Here is a 17,230-nt window from a genome sequence, read left to right on the forward strand (position 1 = left end):
AGGTCGTTCGGCTGCCACCTGAGCCGGCCAGCTCTCGGGAACACGATGACGGGGGTGCAGACCCACCTCCAGGCCCCCTGGTCTCGCCTTTGGCTTCTCGCCCCCATCAGACCCTGTTCCGGAAGTGGCTCGCTGCAGGTCCCCGGGGGTGCAGAGGGGCCCAGGAGCCCCAGTGGGCAAACTCATCACAGTCTTCCTCTGCTACCTGGACCCCATACTGCAGTTTTCTGTTTACCAAGGAAGCTCCACAGTTACTAAGTACTTTGGGGTCCCGTTGTAAACATCACCTGTATTAATTAGTGCTCCAGCTGCCATAAGGAGCGCCTCAGCCTGGGACGCCTGGACAACTGAAATCTATTTTCTGACAGTTCTGGGAGCCTGGTCACGTGGGCGGGGCTGGCTTGGTCTGAGGCGGGGAGGGGTTTTTGTTCCAGGCCTCTCCCCTTGGCCTGTGGACGGCTGTCTCCTCCCTGCCTGTCTTCACACCTTGGTACCTCTGTGCGTGTGGTGTCTCTGTCCACATACCCCTTCTCATAGGGACCCCAGTCATTGATCGGGGCCCACCCTGCTGACCTCAGTTTAGCTGGAGGACCTCTGCAGGGACCCTGTCTCCAGATAAGGTCACGTTCTGAGGTGGTGGGGGTTAGGATTTTAACGTATGAATTTGGGGGGGCGGGCGGGGACACGATTCAACCCAAAACATCACCTAAAATACTAATGGCAATAAATACCAGCAACTAGTTACCAGTGGACGTTTGAAATGCAGCAGATAACCTGGGCGACTCTGTCCTTACCTCTGATGACTCAGGAAGCCCTGCAGGGGCCCAGGGTTCTCCGGGTGGGCGTGGCATGTGAACAGGACAAAGCCTCCGGGGTAGAAGAACCTGCTCCTTCTGGGCATCAGTGTCGAGAGTGGGCGACCGAGGACCCTCCTAGTGTCCAGAGACCCTGGTGTGCGAGGGCCTGTGTCCTGACCTGTCCCGGAGTGGAGGGCGGCCGTGCTGCTCCAGGTGGAAGCTCACTCTCTCCTCCGCCCGCTCTCCAGTTCCCTGACATCGTGGAGTTCAGCGAGACCATGGCCAACGCCGGGAAGACCGTGATCGTGGCTGCACTGGATGGGACCTTCCAGAGGAAGGTGAGGCATCAGGTCCAGGTCCTGGGGTGGGATCCCGGAGGGAGGAAGGGGCTGGGCAGGCACAGGGCAGGGCACACTGACCAGGCGGCCCAGCCAGGGCTCCCTGGATGGCTGGGCCTTGCAGAGCCCAGGCTCTGGGCCAGACCCAGCGCCCCGGGGAGCGTGTCCATCCGGGACCTCGTGCCCTCTGCAGCAGGGCCTGTTGTTCAGGGGGCAGGGAGAGCAGGGGTCAAGGCAGCTTCCTGGCTTCAGTGCTTGCGGGTCCGAGGATGTCGACGGCAGGCCCCTCAGTCTCCCCCGTCCCCCCGCGAGCAGGCTTTCGGGGTCATCCTGAACCTGGTGCCCCTGGCGGAGAGCGTGGTGAAGCTGAACGCCGTGTGCATGGGGTGCTTCCGAGAGGCCGCCTACACCAAGCGCCTGGGCACGGAGAAGGAGGTAGCTGCCCCCCCGCACCCGCACCCCTGCGAGGGGCGCTGCGCCCCTGCGTGCGCGCAGGCTGAGCGCAGGCCCCTTGGTGTCCCCCGCGCCAGGTGGAGGTGATCGGAGGCGCCGACAAGTACCACGCCGTGTGCCGCCTCTGCTACTTCAGGAAGGCGCAGGGCCCGCCGGACACCCGGGAGGACAAGGAGAACTGCCCGGCGCCGGCCAAGCCCGCGGAGGCGGCGGGGGCCAGGAAGCCCTTGGCCCCGCACCCCGTCCTGCGCTGCGGCCTGGCCAGCTGAGCCGGGAGCCCGCGCCCCCTGGCGGCCACCTGCCGCCCGCGCGCCCGCCGCGGGAGGCCGGGGACTTTCCTGCCCACAGCGCCCTCTCCCGGCCGGCGGCCCCGGCTCCCTCGTCGCTCGCCCACCTACCGGCCGCTCTCGGTTCCCTTCCCGGCCGCGGGTCCACCCGTGATCCGCCGCAGGCTGGAGCTGGCGCCGCGCGGTGGCTCCGGCTGTGGCCTTGGCAGCCCCCCCCCCCCGCCGCTCCTTCTTCTTTGGGGTGCCAGGCAGGCCACATGCTGTTGTGACATCAGCGCCGGTGCTGGCAGCTTCCCCTTCTGCGGCTTTCACCTCGAGTTTCTGTTCTCGCTGGCAAGTCCCGGACCAGCAGCAGCCGCCTGGCTCAGCCCCGAGTCTCATTCCACACAAGGCTTCCGTCCTCTGCCTGGAGTGGGCCCCCCGGGTCCAGGGATGGCTGGACCTGGGCCTTCTTCCGTCCCTCTGGGCTGCAAGTCCTTCCCACTCCCGTAGTGACTTTCTCCAGATTTACAGCCTCGGTCCCCTGGGTGACACGTTCTGGGCTGGGGCTCAGGTCCCAGGGGAGAGTGGCTCCTCTTTTAAGAGGGGGGTGAGGCAGGGGGAGTCGGGGACGGGTCCCCGATTCTTCTGTTGTAGTGTGTGAAGTTAATAACGAACACTAAAGCAGACCCGTTGGTGGAAGCCGTTTCTCTTTAACCACCTGGGATGCCCCAGGCTGCACTGCAGACGCAGAGCCAGCTGGCTGGGGGTTCCTTCCCGATCTTTTCCTAGTGCTGCTGCTCTCAGCCGCCACCCTTTTGACTGAGAAGTTTTCACGAAGCATTTGCTTGTCCTGTCCAGCTGAGTTTTAGGACAGAATGGGTGAACAGAGGAGCCTGGGGCCCCGAGTCGGAAAGATGAGGCCATGCTCAGGGCTGTCAGCTGGGGCTGTGGGGTCAGGTTCTGTTTGTGAAACAGACACTTGGCAATTCAGGAGCCAGGAAAGTGAGTTCAGCTGTGCCTCGGGAGGCTCACGGGAGGCAGTTTGCCAGGGTGGGGGCGGGTCTGGGCTGCAGGTGCGCCCCCTGCACGTGGGGTCAGGGGCCGGGGTTACACCAGGGTGTCCCACAGTGGTGAGCCTGTAACTCAGACCCCTACAGGTTTTTACTAGGGATTTTGAAATGATTGGGGCCCACTTTTAACAGCTACCTCTGTCCTTGCTCAACAGGGAAGCTGGGAGCTGCAGCAGGGCCCTTGCCTCTCCCGAGGGGGTAGGGGGGCTGGGTGGCCAAGCCTACTCCCTGCCACGTCCAGCCTGGGAAGGGTTTCTGGGGTGCTGAGCCCTGTCTGCAGGAAGTAGAGGACCCTGGCCTTGACCAGGGTGCCCCTCTCCTGTGAGGGTGGGAAGGCGAGGGTCGCTGGGAGAGGGGCATTCAGAGGGCCAGCACCTAGGTGCCTCCACCAGAACTAGCGAGGGCGCAGCAGGACGCTGGCAAGGCAGCCCAGAAACCCGTCCTGTTTACAAGCTGAGCACAGCTGCTATTTTAAGATGCTGATGGAAGGCGGTGTGAGGAATGAGACCCCAGGCGGGGAGAGGGCGGTCACTAGACACCCTGGAGGGGCAGCGTGACACAACTTCTTTCAAAATGCCAGTTCCGTACCCGCCCCCCCCAGGGTGCAGGGTGACCCCCAGAGTGGAACTTCTTTCTCCTACTGAGGCCCAACCAATGACGAGATTATGAATGAGAAAAACATTTATTCCATCTCAAAACCAGTCTAACAGAATCTGAGGGGGCTGGATGTCTTCCCCCAAAGCTTTTTAATACATTCAGAACAGCCTGGGGGCGGTGGGCACACCCCACCCCACCTACCTAAGAGTGGCAGAATATTTACATAAAGCTGGGTGTTGTCAGGCAAAGCCCCTCCCAACTGTGGGGTGGGGCGGGGGGATGGCAGGAGCACGGGGCAGAAAGTGTTGCCCAGTGGCCCCTGGGGTGGGCACCAGCCCTGCCCCATGGCTGGCAGGAAGAAGGCCCAGAGGCACTGGCACAGAGTAGTGACCTTGATCCAAGAGCGAGCAGACCCTGCCCTCTAGGGCAGGTGGGGGAGGGGGCACAAAGGAGCCAAGGGGCGGGAAGAGACCTGAGTGAGGAGGAAGGGAGACCCAGCCCCACACCAGCAACAGCAAGTGGGATGCCCCCCAACCTCATCTTTGGCAGAGAACCCCAAATCACTGGTCACCGGGGCCTGGCTCCTTATGGGCTTGGGACAAACTAAGGCACTTGTCAGATAGCTGTCAGGCACTTAGAGCTACAGGCTGGGGATCATGAAAAGCAATGAAAAAAGTCTAGCTAAAAACCATTTTCTAAAAAATGCCCTTGAGAAGGGGTGGGTGCAGCCCATGGGCATGGGCACTCTGGGCACGGGAGGCAGGGGTTCTCCAGCCTGTGTGTGGGCTCAGGACAGGTCCCGCAGGACCAGAGGGGCCAGCAGCTCCAGGAGGCACGCCTTGTGGGAGGAGTTCAGGACTGAGGGGTGGCCCCCCGGGCACCCTCCCTGCGCCCTTTACCATCCCTGCTGCGGCTCAGTACACAGGGGGTGGCTGGTAGCCCTCGGTGGTCTCGGCATTCTGGGTGAAAGGCGGCTGCTGGTAGTTGTCCACAGCGGGGCCTGGGTAGGAGGCATAGGCCGTGCTGGGGTCTGGAGTGGGGTCCACGTAGTTCTGGAGGAAGTCGTCTACCCCGGCCTTGTAGCGCTGGTAGGCCAGGGAGGCCAGCAGGCTCTGCAGGGAGTCCCAAGGCTAGGTTAATCCACCACCCTTCTCAAAGTCCCCCCCACCCTTCACCAGGGACAATGACCGGGCCCACTGGGCCCACCTACCCAGGAGAAGATGGAAAAGAAGCTGAAGGTGATGGCTGCTCGGGCCGAGTCTGCTCCCACCAGCACATCTCCCGGCTGGGTGGCTGCCCACTGGTTGGTGAGGAAGCAGAAGCCCACGAACCACAGGAAGGTCCAGAGACCTGGGGAGAGAGCCAGGAGGGCAGCGTCAGCCCCACGGGGGAGGCAGGCATCTCCCAGAAGCCTCCAGGAATGGAAAGGGCACTGAGGCAGAAGCCCGGGTGGAGACAGGATGGCATGTCCGGAGGCCAGGCTCCAAAGCCCCACGCTCGTCACTGAGCACCAGTGGGTTTTGGATGGTTAGCAACCCTGTGCACGAGCCTGTCTGCTCGAGCGGGACCTGTGCCTCTGCTCCCCTCCAGGGGGCTCCGAGGCCCCGTACGCACAGGACCCTGGAGCTTTTGGGAACACCGCCCTCTCCTATTCACCTCCCGGGAGCCACGGAGGTGCCACGGGCAGGTACCTGAGAAGAGCAGGTCGCTGATGACCAGGTACTTGCGGTCAACGGCGTTGCTGATCTGGGGGAAGTAGACGTCGACCACGAGGAAGAAGGCGCAGGCCAGGAAGGCCAGCACCCCGATGGCACTGCCGTAGCGGCAGGCGTCCTCGTTGTGGTTGAACACGCAGTACCTCTGACTGGAGGCGTGGGTGTTGCTGTAGCCCTCGCCCAAGATGCAGGAGAACACTATTATGGCGAAGACCTGGGGGCAGAGGCGGGGAGGGGCTGAGTGGCCACGGGCAAACCCCACGGGCCATGCACAGCGGGGGACCCTGGCCTCGCCCGCTGCCGCTGTCCCCCTTTAGGAGGTCTGCATCAAAGCCCCTTCGGAACCTGGGGAGCGAGCTGATGGGCAAGTTGCTTCCTGGTGTGCGGGGGGCCTTCGTTCTCACTTCTCCCTTCTCCCGGGCCCTCTCCAGCGGCCCCATCACAGCTGCCACCGCAAGGGGCATGGCTGGGGATTCCTGGACTGAGGCCGGTGAGGAAAGGCCGGGGATCTCCTGCGAGGGGACTGCCCGCCCGAGCTGCGTGCCTGGAGGGGTCTTTGTGTGATGCGGATTAAGGGTGATCTGCTCACCTCCACTTTCAATAAGTTTTAAACAGGACGGGCCACAGAATCATAGAAACTCAGGCTTCGAGTCTCACCCCCCGACCCCCTGCCTGAGTCACCTCCACAGCACCCAACCTCTCTGCCTGAACGCCCCAGTGAAGGAAGCCGGCCCACCTCTCAGGACAGCCCAGCCAGCACCCTCGGAGGGGGAAGACTCACAGCCCCAGCCCCTCCCACTTCCCTGCCCCAGCAGGCCGCCCCAGTTTGTCCAGCTTGCTTTCTGCAAGGACTTCCGGACTCCGGCGTCCTGGCTCCTCCCCTCCGAGAAAACCCCCACCTGCCTCCCACCCACAGGGGTCCTGACCACACAGGGTGCTCCAGGCTGGTCTGAGCAGCGGGCCTGTGGATAGGGCTCTGCACTCAGAGCCCTGGAGGACCCGGTGGAGGGGGTGCACCAGCCAGAACTCCAGGGGTGGTTCCAGGCCCTTGGGAACAGCCTCATGTCACCTGGTGTCCTCCCCAAACTTCAAGGCCACGGCCCATCTCCCCCCTGCCCGTCAGCAGATGCGGGGCTGTGTGACATCTGGCTCCTGGGAAGGGCCCTGCCCCACCCGGCTGGCCGCCGGCACAAGGCCCTCTCAGTAGGCTCTGGAGCTGGCAGGCACAAGCCCCACCCACAGCGGGATGGAGCCGGAACTCCAGGATGCTGGGAGCAGCTGCCAGGCCCGACTCCTGGCACTGCCATCCCGACACACAGGCACCCGCTCCCGGAGTCAGACCTCACAGTCAGGCCAGGCGGGGACATGGGTGCCACCGGGGCACCTCCGAAGGTTCCAGTCCCAGGCAAGGGCGGTGTGAGCCCCGCAGGCCCAGCCCGCTGCCTGCCCACCTTGTTCGGCTTTGGATGCCAGGTGCCCAAGAACGTGGGACCCATCCCCAACCTTAACCTGGGGCTGGGGGGCTCGCCCAGCTCATGGGGAGGGGTGCGTCCTAAAGCCCTCACCCGGTGTTGGGTGGGGAAGCAGACCTGCAGGCTCCTCCTGCGCGGAAAGGGGATCCTGTCTCAGGGCGCTGGGCACCCCACCGCCCGCACCCCACGTGGCCTGGGAAAGCCCCTTCCAGGTGAAGTCCCCAAGCTGGAGTCCCGAGCGCCGGCCACCTGTCCTGGAGCCGCCCCAAACCCCTCCCGCTGCCAGCAGGGAGCCGGCCCGCTCACCCCCAGGCCCCGGATACAGGGTGCCCGGGCCCCGGGGTGGAGGGCGCCCGGGCCCAGGGGTGGGGGTGCCCGGGCCCCGGGGTGGGGGGCGCCCGGGCCCCGGGGAGGGGCCCGGCGGAGCGCGGGGGGGGTGGTGGCGGGTCCGCGCCGCGCGCCGCCTCCCCGGGGCCCGAGGCCGCTTCCACCTGTCGCGCTCGCGGGCCCCCGGCCGCCCGGGGCCCGGGCGGAGTCGGGGCGCCCGCCCCGCGCCCCGCGACTCACCGCGCACACGGCGCGCGCCAGCACCTGCGGCTGCGCCAGGAAGCGCCGCAGGTCGAAGGAGCCGCCCGCCTTGGCCGCGCCGTAGGCCCCGCTCTCCATGTCGCCGCCGCCTCGCCGCCCGCACCGCGGAGGAGCCGGCGGGCGCCCCGCCCCGCGCCCCGCCCCGCCCCGCCCCGCGCCGCCCCCGGGGCGTGGCCTGCGCCGCCCCAGGGACCGAGGGCAAAATGCGCGCGGGCGGCGGGCGCCCGCAAGGCCCTCCCGCCCCGGACCCCGCGCAGCCCCGCCTCGGGGGTCCCGCCCCCCCCCGCGCTGGCCCCAGCGCCACCGAGAGGGCAGAGGGTGCCCAGGACGAGAGGGGCTGCGGAGGCCCGGCCCTCGGCCCCGCCCACGCTTTGCCCCTGCTGCCCGCCGCCTCCTCCAGGAAGCCGGCGGGACGCGGGCCCTGTGCGCACCCCTCGTCCGTGGGGCCCGCGGGCCACAGCCGGGCCCCTCCCTGCCTGGCCTAAGCAGGGGTGGGGTCCAGGCCGCCCCCCGTTTCTCCTGGGCTGGGTCCCGCGCCCAGGTAGAGAAGCGGTGGGGCTTCAGGCGTCGGGGCTGCAGGATGCTGTGCGGACAGAAACGGGGGACAGAAACGGGGGGCCAGGCCACAGGCGGGGCAGAGTTTAATCCAGGTCTTGCCTGAGCCGGGTCGGAGCGTCTGAACACGGACGGCTCCGTGCGGGGCTGGGGTGCCTGCTTCGGGGGCCACAGGCCAGACAGCCTTCCTTTGCTGTTACAGGTAAGGTTGGGGGGGGGTGCTGGCCAGGTGGGGCCCAGTCCTCCCAGATGAGCAGGACCGTCAGTGGGTGGAGCCAGAGGACTGGGCCTCCAGGAGATGGGGTGCCGCTCTGGGGAGGAGGGGAGCCCGCGTGTGGTGGGGAGGCCCTGGGTGGGGGTGCAGCTGGGCCTTTTCAGTCGACCCCCACCTTCTTCCCAGCCCGGTGTGCGCGGTGACAAGCAGCGGAGGGGCGAGGTCAGGGCCCTTGCCGAGCCCCTCCGTCTTTCAGACCTCTTCCCCCACAGCCCCGACCCCATCCTGCAACCCTCCCCGCAGAGCACGGGGCTGCAGGCATCCAGGCTGCCGGGGTTGCTCTTCATTCACACGGGGGGTCATCCTGCGGGGGGCAAGGCTGGGGCTCTCCCCGGGGACTCCGCTGACCTTGCATCTTCCGGTCACAACCTTGATCACAAAGGAGGTGAGACTCCAGGTTAGGGAGACTCACCTCCCAGCCACCCCTCCCAAGGCCTCTTGGAATTTTATGGTGCCAAGTGCATCGGTGCCCAGGGCAGGAAGAGGGGCGTGAGGCTTTGTCACTCCACTAAATGAAAGGGGGCACTGAATCACCCAGAGGGCAAGTACTGCCCCAGTCACATGGTGAGTAGGAGTCAGGTCTCTACACCCCATTTTATAGAAGGAAAAACTGAGGCTTAGAGAGAGGTGACACGGCTCTCCCACGAGTCTGGCCTCTGGGAAGGACAGAGACTTTGGAGGCAGAGGCCACGGGATAAGACACTGCCCACTGAGGAGGCGGGGCCAGGGGACAGCAGTGTCGGGAACCAAGGGAGGTGAGAAGCTGATGGGCTCAGGTGACTGCGCCATAGGCCGGGCAGGTGAAGCACACAGAGGCCTGTGGCGCCTGGGTTTGCACAACACAAAGGCCCTGGTCACTTTACAAGTTATTGGAATGATGATGACCTTGGAGAAGGGACCCCAGGAGGTCCAATCCCTGCCTCTTGTCACCAGCTGGGAAGCAGTGACCTACATGGTTTCCATGGAGGTCAGAAGCTCCTGATCCACCCTGGTCCCGGGAGGCATGTCCCCCACCCTAACATCCCTCCTCAGGCCCATAAGGAACCCAGGGGAGTGCCCCACTCAGGGGCCAGCCGACTGAATTGCAGGGCCGCACACTGGGGCCAGTGGGCAGGGTCACGTAACGCCACGAATGAGCCAGCCCTCAGCAGGCACGTGGCACAGAGCAGGCCCTTGATGAGCTTCTACAAGTCCCACGCAAGTGATACGGCGCTTTCTTTGTCCCGGTGGGAGCCCTGCCCTACAAACCCACCACCCTCTGCTCTCCAGCCAGGGCCTCTGCTGGTTCACACAGGCCACCCGCTTTCCTCCCCGTCCCCCACATCCAGCACCCACCGCCTACCTCCTCCATGCGGTCCAGCTCAGCATCCCCGAGGTGATGGCCGCGATGGAGGTGAGGCTGGCAGCCAGCACGATGGTGGCTTCCTTGGGCAGCTGTCCTGTGAAGGAGGCAGGAGGGGCCAGGGTAGGCAGGGCTGCTTCCCGATGCCCTTCCCTGCTCTTGGCACCTCTCACCCACCTACCCAGAAGTGCCAGCTGGAAACCAAGGGGCCCTCTCACCTGGGGGCACCAGTGTAAGGGGGCTGCTCTGGGCGCTGATGGCATTCTCCGCCTTGCACTGGAACCAGTCTAACGTCTGGGTCAGTGGGAAGGAAAAGTTGGCGGGCTGCCCGTGGTGTGGTGTCTGCTGCATGTAGATACGCCCATCCTTTCCGACCAGTGTGTAGGTGATGGGTGGGCTGCCCGAGGATGCCTGGCAGGATATCTCTACCCTCGGGCCTGACGACCTGTCCAGCAGGGTGAAGTTAGCTTGCAGCTGGGACACGGGCTCTGGCAGGATGGGACAGAAAGGAAGCTCAGGCATGGCTGGGAGACTTGAACAGCTTCTCCTCAGCAAGCTCCCTTGTCACAAAATAACAAGCTTGGAGGCCTATGGGTGATTGCGCCCCCTCCAGGCAGCCTTCTGGATTACTCCCTCTGCCTTGTGTCTGGGCTTCTGCCCTACTTGCAGTGTGTACCACACAACTTCTCATTTGGTTTTAGTCTCATGTAGTATATTCAGGATTGCCAGGCTTAGCAAAGAAAAATACAGGACGCCCAGCTAAATTTGAATTTCATGTGAACAATGAATAATGTTTTAAAAATATGTTTTTATTGCTTTTAGAGAGAGAGGAAATGAGAGGGAGAAAGAGAAAGAAACATGGATGTGAGAGAGAAACATCAATTGGCTACCCCCTGCCTGCCCCCTACTGGGGGATCAAGCCTGCAACCTGGGCATGTGCCCTGACCTTTGACCTCTTGGTGCATGAGACAACCCTCAACCACTGAGCCACACTGGCCGGGCAACCATGGATAATTTTTTAGTATGAGCACATCCTATGCAAAATTTCTCTGGCAGTCCTACTTACATTCTTTCAGCCCTGGCTCTTGCACTGAAATACAAGAGCCAAGGACAAGAACTGTTACTTAGGAGAGTCTAGATTCTGGAATCCTCCAGGGCCTTCCACCTAATGCTCTAAACCCCACCGTCCCTTGCCCAATTCTTTCCACTGACTAAGAACTTCCATTGACCCCTTTCTCCCCTCCTGGAGCAGGGCCTACTATCTTTGTTTTGTAGATGAAGCAACCTCTCTGAGGCTCAGAGGGGTTGAGTAACTTGCCCAAGAACCCACAGCCTGCAAGTGTGGAGATTTGAACCCTCTGCCTGTAGCGCTCCAAACTCGGGGCTCTCCTCCCCAGGCTGTCTCCGTCTGGGTTCAGGCCCATGGGGTCACAGCCCCAGCACCAGTCTGGCAACCCTTGCCGGCTCCCACCCCCAGGCCCCCCACCAGGAGGGCAGCTGGGGACAGGAATGGGAAGGATGCAAGTTTGGGAGCCCCACGGAGTGGGGTTTGGAACAATCCTTTGCCCTTTGCAAGCCAGGCAACCTGGGACAACTGCCTTGATCTCTAAGAGCTTTCGCTTCCTCCCGTAGAGGCTGGAACCCTGACCTCACCCTCAGCTGCTGAGATTATACCAGATGACCATAAAATGTGTCCAGTTTATCAGCTTGAGGTCAGAGCTCAGCAAGCCCTCGGCACTTGTTTCACTCTCTCTTCAGCCCTCTTGTGGCCCAGCCAGGGGACTGTGTCCTGGGGGCCCAGCCAGGATCTATACCTGGCCTGTGAGCAGGCCCCAAGGGATTGAGAGAGTGGCCCTTGGAGCCAGGCAACCTCTTGTCCCAGACGCCAGTCCCCACGCTTTCCACTCCCCAGGAGCTTCATTTACCTTCCAGGCCCTGTGCCCCACCCGCCCCGCCCCCACTCCCTACATACTCACTGGTCCACAGCTCCCAGTACATCTGCAGCACGGCGCTGGTTAATCGCAGGCCCGAGGTGGTGACCGCCTGGCAGGTGTAGGTGAGCAGGTCTGGCCGGGACTTGAGTGTGACATTGATGCTGAAAGAGGCCGGGTCTCGGGTCCTCATCACCTTCTTGGCCACTTCAATGTTCTGGCTCCCCCAGAGGGAGTAGGTGACAGGCGGGGGCACCTGGGGTGAGTGGCAGGTTATGGCAACTTGGCGGCCCCGGGGGAAGACCTCCAGGACCTGGTAGGCGATGAAGATCTCAGGGGTGAGTTCTGGAAGGTGAAACAGAACGGGAGGAAGGAAACCAACATTTATCAAGCGCGGTGAGAAAATGCTGGTTTGTCGGTTCTTCGACAAGTTAAACCATGAATCACCATATGGCCGAGCAACGCCACTCCTCGAAATACACGCAAAGCGCTGAAAACGGGACTGGATCAGATACAGGCGAGGCGCGCACATGTCCCAGCGGCACTGTTCACGACCACCGAGAGGCGGGCACAGCTTCCAGGTCCGCAAATAAAACATGGCCCATCCACACAGCAGAACAGCGTTTACCAGAGGACTGAAGGGCCCTGGCTGGGTAGCAAAGTGGTTAGAGCATCAGCCCTTGCACTCAAGGATCCTGGGTTTGATCCCGGCCCCTATCGGGGCGTTTGTGGGAGGCAATCAATTGGTGTTCCTCTCTCACATCGATGTTTCTCCCCCCACCCCTGCCTCCTTCCACTCTCTAAAAGTCAATGGAAAAAATATCCTTGAGTAAGGATTAAAAAAAAAAAAAAAAAAAGCTGTATCTAGAGTTGAAGCTACTCTCTGGGGCACCATTTTGCAAACTGCTACCAATTATGTCATCAGTGTGACCCTGGGGCCCAAGGCTCAGCTCACAGCCCAGAGCCGCACTGGGCCAGACTCCTCCGGGCAGAGGCACCCGAGACACCTCTCTTTCTCTTTCTGTCTCTCTCTCTCTCTCTCTCTCTGCTTCCTGCAGGCAGGGGAAAGACCCTGACTCATAAAAGCGAAAGGAAAAAGCTGCCCACCTTCATTTCCATTTCGAGGGCCATGAATAGAAGCTTGATTTACATAAGCTCACGGACGGGAGCAGTTTCCTGCACACTGCTTGGGGCCCTCACTCGTGACCCTAACTAGACTCGGGGGCTTTTCCTTTGGGTTCCTTAGGGTACGTAGGCATCTCGCTCACCAATACCAAGTGGTCTGTCATTTAATTTAAAGTTCACCAAGTGCCTCAGAACATTTGAATGACTGGGTGACACACTCAAAATTCCATGAGGTGAGATGAGAGCGAGGCCACCCTTGGGCCCAGAAGCTGAGCCAGGCGGAGGCTGGGCCCTCCCTCTGTGGCTAAAGAAAAAAGTTAAGGCGATTACGGCTTATGTCCAAGCCAGGGACAGAGGAGCAGCTGCCCAGCACTGCCCAGAGGCCCTTGGGGTCACCCCTCTCCCCACACGTGTCTCTGTGACCACTGGAAGCTTGGACATTCTAGTCCCAACCCCAGAGACCCAACTCCTGAGACCTGAGGTGCTCTTTCCACTTGTAATAATAAAGCATGCCGTCCGGCGGTCGCCGTGCTCCCGGCAGCAGCCCCAGCCGGCGTGTGCACCGCATTGTCGCGACCTTTCTCCTGTCCCGAGCCAACCCTGCATGTGTCCTACAGGAACCTGATGTGCAGGCGGGAAGCCGGGGAGCAGGGGCTCCACCCTGCGGCCCCGGTGTGCAGCAGGCTGCCCCATCCAGGCGTGCGCACGTGCTCCGTGACGGTCACACCACGGGGTCACCTGAGGACACATTGCTCGGAGCATCTCCCGCCTCTCCCGCGGGGAGCCGGCGGGTGACTCTCAGGGCCACTCTCGGGGATTTCGAAACACGCAGTTAGCTTTTCTGGAGTCTTGGCGCTTGAGGTCCCTCGCACCCAGTGTCCTCTGCCCCACTTCTCGCTCCGCTGAAGCTGTTCCAGGGGCACGAGGTTCCATGTGTGGCTGTGCCTCACAGTCCCCGCAGGTGCTCAGGCCCAAGCCTCGCGTTGTCTCCACAGCTCCACCTGGGCCCGCCCGCCAGCTGGTGCAGCTGGCCTCACCTTCGGGCTACACCCCACCCTTTCTCCATGTTATCACGGGTCTCTCCTCTGGATCGGGGGGCAGCCTAAGGGCTCCCTGGGCTGTACCCAGGCCCCCAGGTGTCTCTTCTCAGCACAGCCGCCCAGAGGACCCACGAGGTTCAGTCAGGTTGCCTCTCTGCAAACCCTCCCACAGCCGCACCCACTGACCGGTCCTGCTCCCCCTCCCCCCCACCCCCCTTCTGTGCTATGGCCCTGCAGGCCCTTGTCCAGGCACATCCTGCTCTACATGTCTTTGCTTGGGGGTCCCCCTTTCAGTGCCAACTTCCCAGTAAATGCTGCCCTGCCTCCCCACCCCACCGTGTGTCCCCTTCCCTCCCATCACTTGCTTTTCTCTAGGACGATGAACTGCAATCTAGCACACTCTCCAGCCATCACCTGTTTCCCCGGCCCCACGGGAGTATAAGCTCCCTGTGGGCAGGGGTTCATCCTGGGGCCTAAGGGAGTATAAGCTCCCCAGGGGCAGGGGTTCATCCTGGGGCCTAGGGGAGTATAAGCTCCCCGGGGGCAGGGGTTCATCCTGGGGCCTAAGGGGAGTATAAGCTCCCCGGGGGCAGGGGTTCATCCTGGGGCCTAAGGGGAGTATAAGCTCCCCGGGGGCAGGGGTTCATCCTGGGGCCTAGGGGAGTATAAGCTCCCCGGGGGCAGGGGTTCATCCTGGGGCCTAAGGGGAGTATAAGCTCCCCGGGGGCAGGGGTTCATCCTGGGGCCTAAGGGGAGTATAAGCTCCCCGGGGGCAGGGGTTCATCCTGGGGCCTAGGGGAGTATAAGCTCCCTGGGGGCAGGGGTTCATCCTGGGGCCTAGGGGAGTATAAGCTCCCTGGGGGCAGGGGTTCATCCTGGGGCCTACAGCGGGGGCCGGCACCAGGTGCTCAGCCAGGGCTTGCTGGATGAGTGAGCGAGTGAATGATTTACCAGTTGGTTTCTCAGGAGTTCAGTGAGCAGAACGTGCTGGGCAAGAGTCTGAACAAAGTCAGGGGACTGAGAGCGAGAGATCCGCCCTGCCCAGGTACTTCCCAGAGACCCGGCTGGGCAGCCTGTGCCCTGTGCAGGGCTCTGCTCTCTTTTTTTTAGTGAAAACACCACAGTGTGTTTTGAAAGCAAATGAGGAAATGACAGTTCAGCCTGTGCTGATCAAGTGAGACCCGCCCTTCAGTGTCCAGAGGCGGATGCCTGCTCTCTGACCCTGCGACCAGATGGGAGGAAGCGCAGCTCCCCTGCCCTGGGGCCAGCAGGAGGAGGCCGCCCACCACCTTGACCATAAGGCTCACAGGGTTAGAAATGGGCGCAGGAGGGAGGGGACGAGAAGGGAGGGGAGCCGGAAAGCGGAGGGGCAGAGCTTAGGGGAAACGGCAGGACCAGGACTGTCCCCTCCCCCAGCTCTGTACCAGCCCCTTAGACTCACGGAGGGCAGGTCCTGAGCCCTCCTGCTGTCTCTAGGAGTGGGGCAGCCTCCCATCTGCTGGACCTCTGGGGGAGCCTGGATGTCCCCACTCACTCATTACCCCCATCCTGGGCCATGGTGACCCATCAGAATGACCCTGACCCTCTCTCTGTCACACCCACCGGGCAGATCTGTGGAGCTTCCGCTCCATACCTGGCACCTGGGGCAGAGTGATTGGAATGCATCTGCCCAGGGACACACCCGCCTCTGCCCTTCACCAGTACTGCCCCTCCCCCACCCCACAGCATACACACAGCCCATGGGAGGCCCCCCTCCCCAGCCTTCTCCTTCCCACTCCCCTCGGGGATTGCCACCGGGAGATGCCCCCTCAGCAGCAGCAACCTCCCCCCAGCCGAGGCAACCACCACGGGCGGGGGCCCTGCTCCCTCCAGCCTGCTGGGCTACTCACCTCTCTCCTGCTCCATGGAGAAGCTGCTGGTGGCTGTAAGAGAGGGAGATGGAGAGGGGGGTAAGAAGAGCCCCCCTGGGGGAGGGGAGGCTGGAGTCCACCCCGAGAGCCTCCTACAGAGCCCAGATGGGAGGCCCCGGTCCTGTCAAGTATCTTCACTCACAGAAGTTCTTTTGAGCCCATGATTAGTATCATCAGCCCATTTTGCAGATGTGTAAATAGTGGGCCCAGAATGGAGAAGCAGTGACGGGGCCACACATCCCACGAGAGGCTGGTCTGAGACTCAAGCCTAGGTCTTTGTCTCTCTGTCCTGTGCTTCCGGAGGTGTCCATACCTTCAGGTCCCACCTCTCCTGTGCCCCCAGCACCCAACACCCTCTGCACAGCGGCCCCCTTCCAGGATGTCCCTGGTGGGCTCACCCAGTACAGCCAAGCAGCACAGCAGCAGCAGCCTCATGCCTCTGTGCGTGCCGGGCCCTCTGCCCAGGCTCCAAAAAGCTCCCTTGGTCCGGGGCCTCTACTCTGGGTCTCCCAGGATGCTCCCTGGGAGGTACCTGCAGCAAGGAGATAACCCAGAGGCCCCAGCACCCCAGGGCCCCAGCAACCAGGGCTCAGCCCAGAGCAGCAGACTCTGCCCCACCCTGCAGGGACTGAGGAGGCGCCTGGGCCTTGGGGCCACCACTGCTGGGCTGTGGGCCCCTGGGCTGTTGGGTAGGTACTGTCCTTGTCCTAACCCCTGCAGCGCGTGTGTTACCTGCTAAGGAGGACTTGAGTTGGTTAATCTGACGAGTTCAAGGTGGGGGGATTATCCTACACTATTGGCGTGACAGGACGTAAAGATGGGGTCCTTCCCAAGCTCCACAGGGGAGTCTCACACACAGGCTGGAGAACTGGGGGGCCAGACTCCATCAGAGGAGCAGGTGGGAGAGGCAACTTCCACCCACCTCCAGCTGGTTCATTCATGACCACCTTTTGGGCGTCTGTTAGGGGCCAATGCTGGGCTCGGCTCTCGAATTTAACCTTAGACTGGGTGAGGCCCCAGCCAGCCTAGGAGTGTGTTCAGACAGGTGCAGTGCTCAGGCACTGCCCTCGAGCTCGGGGGCGGGGGGGGGGGCGCACTCCTAGGAAGGACCAGGCGCCCATCAGGACAGGACGCTGTAGAAGCCATTGCTTAGTTGATCCTCATAGTCACTCGGAGGGTGACTGAGGCCCTGTCTGCTGATGTCCCCAGGCCTCCAAGCGTGTCCCCTCTCCACAGCCCCTCAGGGAGCCTGCCTCCACCTGGCTGCTTCTCGGTAAACTTCACCGGAGGGCCAGAATGTGATAAGGACCTTGGTGGTTCTGTGCGGTGGTTCTCTGCAGTGGTTCCCTCACTTTAGCACCCAGCCCTCCATCGGCCAGGGCCTTACCCCTGGGCCCCGCCCTTAGAGCTTTTGCTTCAGGAGGCCTCGTGGGGCCTGAGAATGTGCATTTCTAACAAGTCCCCAGGCGGTGCTGAGGCTGCTGGCTGGAACCACACTTCGGCCCTGAACTGCTAATTAACATGTGTCACTTTATTTTTTAATTTAATTTTTCTACTCATTGATTTTTAGAGAGTAGGAGGGAGGGAAGGGGGAGGGAAGGGGAGAGAGAGAAAAAGAAAGAGAAACATCGATATGAGAGAGACACATCGATTGGTTGCCTCCCATAAGTGCCCTGACTGGGGTCAGGGATCAAAACTGCAACCCAGGTACATGCCCTTGCCCAGGAATGGAACCCGAGACCCTTCGGTGCCCA

The 17,230-nt window shown here is 62.4% G+C and overlaps 2 protein-coding genes across 4 annotated transcripts; both read right to left on the minus strand.

Moving 5' to 3' along the window:
* Positions 1–3,586: 3,586 nt before the first annotated feature.
* On the minus strand, positions 3,587–7,432 carry SYNGR2 (synaptogyrin 2). Of its 2 annotated transcripts, XM_081161500.1 has the most exons (4): positions 7,279–7,432; positions 5,216–5,453; positions 4,735–4,874; positions 3,587–4,636 (listed from the first exon to the last, which is right to left on the minus strand). In XM_081161500.1, the coding sequence occupies exons 1-4, from the start codon at positions 7,375–7,377 to the stop codon at positions 4,439–4,441; spliced, it is 675 nt and encodes a 224-aa protein (XP_081017626.1). In that variant the 5' UTR covers positions 7,378–7,432; the 3' UTR covers positions 3,587–4,438. The 2 variants fall into 2 exon arrangements, with proteins under 2 accessions (XP_081017626.1, XP_081017627.1); XM_081161501.1 differs by lacking the exon at positions 4,735–4,874 and having other exon boundaries at positions 3,601–4,636; positions 7,279–7,414.
* Positions 7,433–7,798: 366 nt separating this feature from the next.
* On the minus strand, positions 7,799–16,991 carry LOC308568508 (protein IL-40). Of its 2 annotated transcripts, XM_081161503.1 has the most exons (6): positions 15,875–16,991; positions 15,456–15,488; positions 11,447–11,746; positions 9,689–9,958; positions 9,471–9,567; positions 7,799–8,497 (listed from the first exon to the last, which is right to left on the minus strand). In XM_081161503.1, the coding sequence occupies exons 1-6, from the start codon at positions 15,909–15,911 to the stop codon at positions 8,491–8,493; spliced, it is 744 nt and encodes a 247-aa protein (XP_081017629.1). In that variant the 5' UTR covers positions 15,912–16,991; the 3' UTR covers positions 7,799–8,490. The 2 variants fall into 2 exon arrangements, with proteins under 2 accessions (XP_081017629.1, XP_081017628.1); XM_081161502.1 differs by lacking the exons at positions 15,456–15,488; positions 15,875–16,991 and having other exon boundaries at positions 11,447–12,900.
* Between the last annotated feature and the right edge of the window lie 239 nt (positions 16,992–17,230).

This window comes from Miniopterus schreibersii (genome assembly GCF_964146895.1).
Source record: "Miniopterus schreibersii genome assembly, chromosome: 16".
In the NCBI taxonomy this organism is placed as follows: domain Eukaryota; kingdom Metazoa; phylum Chordata; class Mammalia; order Chiroptera; family Miniopteridae; genus Miniopterus; species Miniopterus schreibersii.

Bases quoted from the DNA above. Each gene is read 5' to 3' on its own strand.
- SYNGR2 (XM_081161500.1), bottom strand. From the start codon at position 7,377: ATGGAGAGCGGGGCCTACGGCGCGGCCAAGGCGGGCGGCTCCTTCGAC. The intron at 5,454-7,278 runs GTGAGTCGCGGG...CTCTGCCCCCAG, and splicing joins TGGCGCGCGCCGTGTGCGCG to GTCTTCGCCATAATAGTGTT. The intron at 4,637-4,734 runs GTAGGTGGGCCC...GACTCCCTGCAG, and splicing joins TCTTTTCCATCTTCTCCTGG to AGCCTGCTGGCCTCCCTGGC.
- LOC308568508 (XM_081161502.1), bottom strand. From the start codon at position 11,999: ATGTTTTATTTGCGGACCTGGAAGCTGTGCCCGCCTCTCGGTGGTCGT. The intron at 9,959-11,446 runs GTGAGTATGTAG...CCATCCTGCCAG, and splicing joins GTACTGGGAGCTGTGGACCA to AGCCCGTGTCCCAGCTGCAA. The intron at 9,568-9,688 runs GTGAGAGGGCCC...CCTCCTTCACAG, and splicing joins CCTTACACTGGTGCCCCCAG to GACAGCTGCCCAAGGAAGCC.